Source organism: Dendrobium catenatum, unplaced genomic scaffold (assembly GCF_001605985.2).
Source record: "Dendrobium catenatum unplaced genomic scaffold, ASM160598v2 original_scaffold_93449, whole genome shotgun sequence".
NCBI classification, from domain to species: Eukaryota; Viridiplantae; Streptophyta; class Magnoliopsida; order Asparagales; family Orchidaceae; genus Dendrobium; species Dendrobium catenatum.
This window is the reverse complement of record NW_021411890.1, coordinates 1-1,745: the sequence shown is the minus strand read 5'-3', so window position 1 is coordinate 1,745 and position 1,745 is coordinate 1. Positions and strand designations below refer to the sequence as shown.

The window sequence follows — 1,745 nt, the reverse complement described above, 5'->3', positions numbered from 1 at the left end:
ACCACATTATCGCTATATTTGAGGCTTACGATGGAGAATTTAATAAAAATAAAGAATTGCATTAGAATTGTTATAAATTTTAATATTTATAAATAATTTAAAAAATGAAAGTAATTTATTGTATAGATTAAATTATTTGTATGTAATTGAAAAAAAAAATCAAATTAGTTTTATTCCTCCACAACCTCATCCACATGCTTATCCTGCACCAAGCCAATAAATTAATTCGCAAGATGCTGCGCTCTGCTGCTCATAAAATTCCCCTCACCATTTCTTTAATCAACCAGTAACTGTAAGTGGCATTAATCGCCATTAAAGACGCGCAGTCGCCAACAACACTCTGCTTTGAGCTTTCCATTTCCTCGAGCATTTTGATTTTGGATTCTTCTTCTTGGCGAAAGGAAAAAAGATCTGCATCATTGTTGAGGAAGATCTAAACGGTTTGGCTACTTTCCTTTTGGCGCTCACTCGCGCAGTCTTCCGCTTCGGTTTGCACTCGAAAATGCTTCAACGGCTGATACTGCTCGTTTTCCTCCTCCTGCAATGTGTTTTTGGAGAGGAAACGTGCTCGGGAATCGTGCCGATGAAGATGCGGGCGGAGACGATATCGATTGTGGATTTTGGAGGAGTTGGAGACGGGCGGACGCTGAATACAAAGGCGTTCAAAGAGGCGATCTATCGGATCGAGCACTTGAATCGTCCCGGCGGTACGCTTCTCTACGTTCCTGCCGGAGTCTGGCTCACTGGAGCGTTTAATCTCACCAGCTACATGACGCTTTTTCTCGCCAAGGGCGCGGTCATCAGGGCCACACAGGTAATGGATTCTGAAACGGCGATGTAGTGCTCAAGGTATAACCAAGAAAATACAGGTGTTTGCTTATCCATTCGACGGTTGCGCTGGAAGATTTTTTTTTTTAGTTCGTAAGTGGGCATCATAGCATTTTCCTCTATTTGGTTGCATGTAGGTATAGGGTTGGCATACAACAGCGGGTTGGCTTATCACACTCAATATATCTCTACTGTGCTGTTCAGCTACAAATAGGATTTAGTAAATGCGGTAAATCAAGATTTAGTGAAACTTCAGAGGATTAAAATCTGAAAATTCTTTGGCATGATAACATGTATATCTTGCTAAATTCTTGTTTTGGAATTTAACATTTAATAGGGGATAAATTTTTTAATCCGTTAAATTCTGTGAATGATTGGATTTAATCAATACTGGATTTGAAATTAGATTTATCAGAATAGCAGAATTTAAAACTATTTTTGTTAGGATTTAAACTAATTTTTGCTTGAATGCTGTCTAAAGTAGGATGCCAAACAGCCCATATATGTCTCTTGTTGCACGATAATATCTGTTATATGCCACACGTCTGAAGATTTATTCCCCAGATTTTGCATTAGCAGATTTGTTGGATGTGATTAAACTTTAATCTTATATTTAAAACTCTAAAATTATTTTAAAAATCTTTAAAAAAATTATGTTTTTATTTTCACGGATAAAATTGTAAAAAGTTAAAATACTTATTTTTAAAAATCTAACCAAAACATATCATTTGCAAAGTTTATTAATAGATTGGAAGAAATAAAAAATCGTTATGAATCTGAGTCTAAATTTTGCCGGTAGAAGCTTTTAGGAGTTTTCTCATGTGTTCTTTGACCTTCGCATTTATGGTACTTTTGGTGTAGGATGCAGAGAGCTGGCCTTTGATTGATCCTTTGCCATCTTATGGGAGAGGCCGCGA

General features: G+C 36.8%; 1 protein-coding gene across 1 annotated transcript; it reads left to right on the top strand.

Annotated features, from left to right (window-relative positions):
- Nucleotides 1-215: 215 nt before the first annotated feature.
- LOC110110913 (probable polygalacturonase) lies at nt 216-1,738 on the top strand (the record flags this gene model as incomplete). Its single annotated transcript, XM_020842573.2, has 2 exons — nt 216-814; nt 1,690-1,738. Coding segments are annotated over exons 1-2 (361 nt in total), but the record flags the coding sequence as incomplete, so codon positions are not given.
- Between the last annotated feature and the right edge of the window lie 7 nt (nt 1,739-1,745).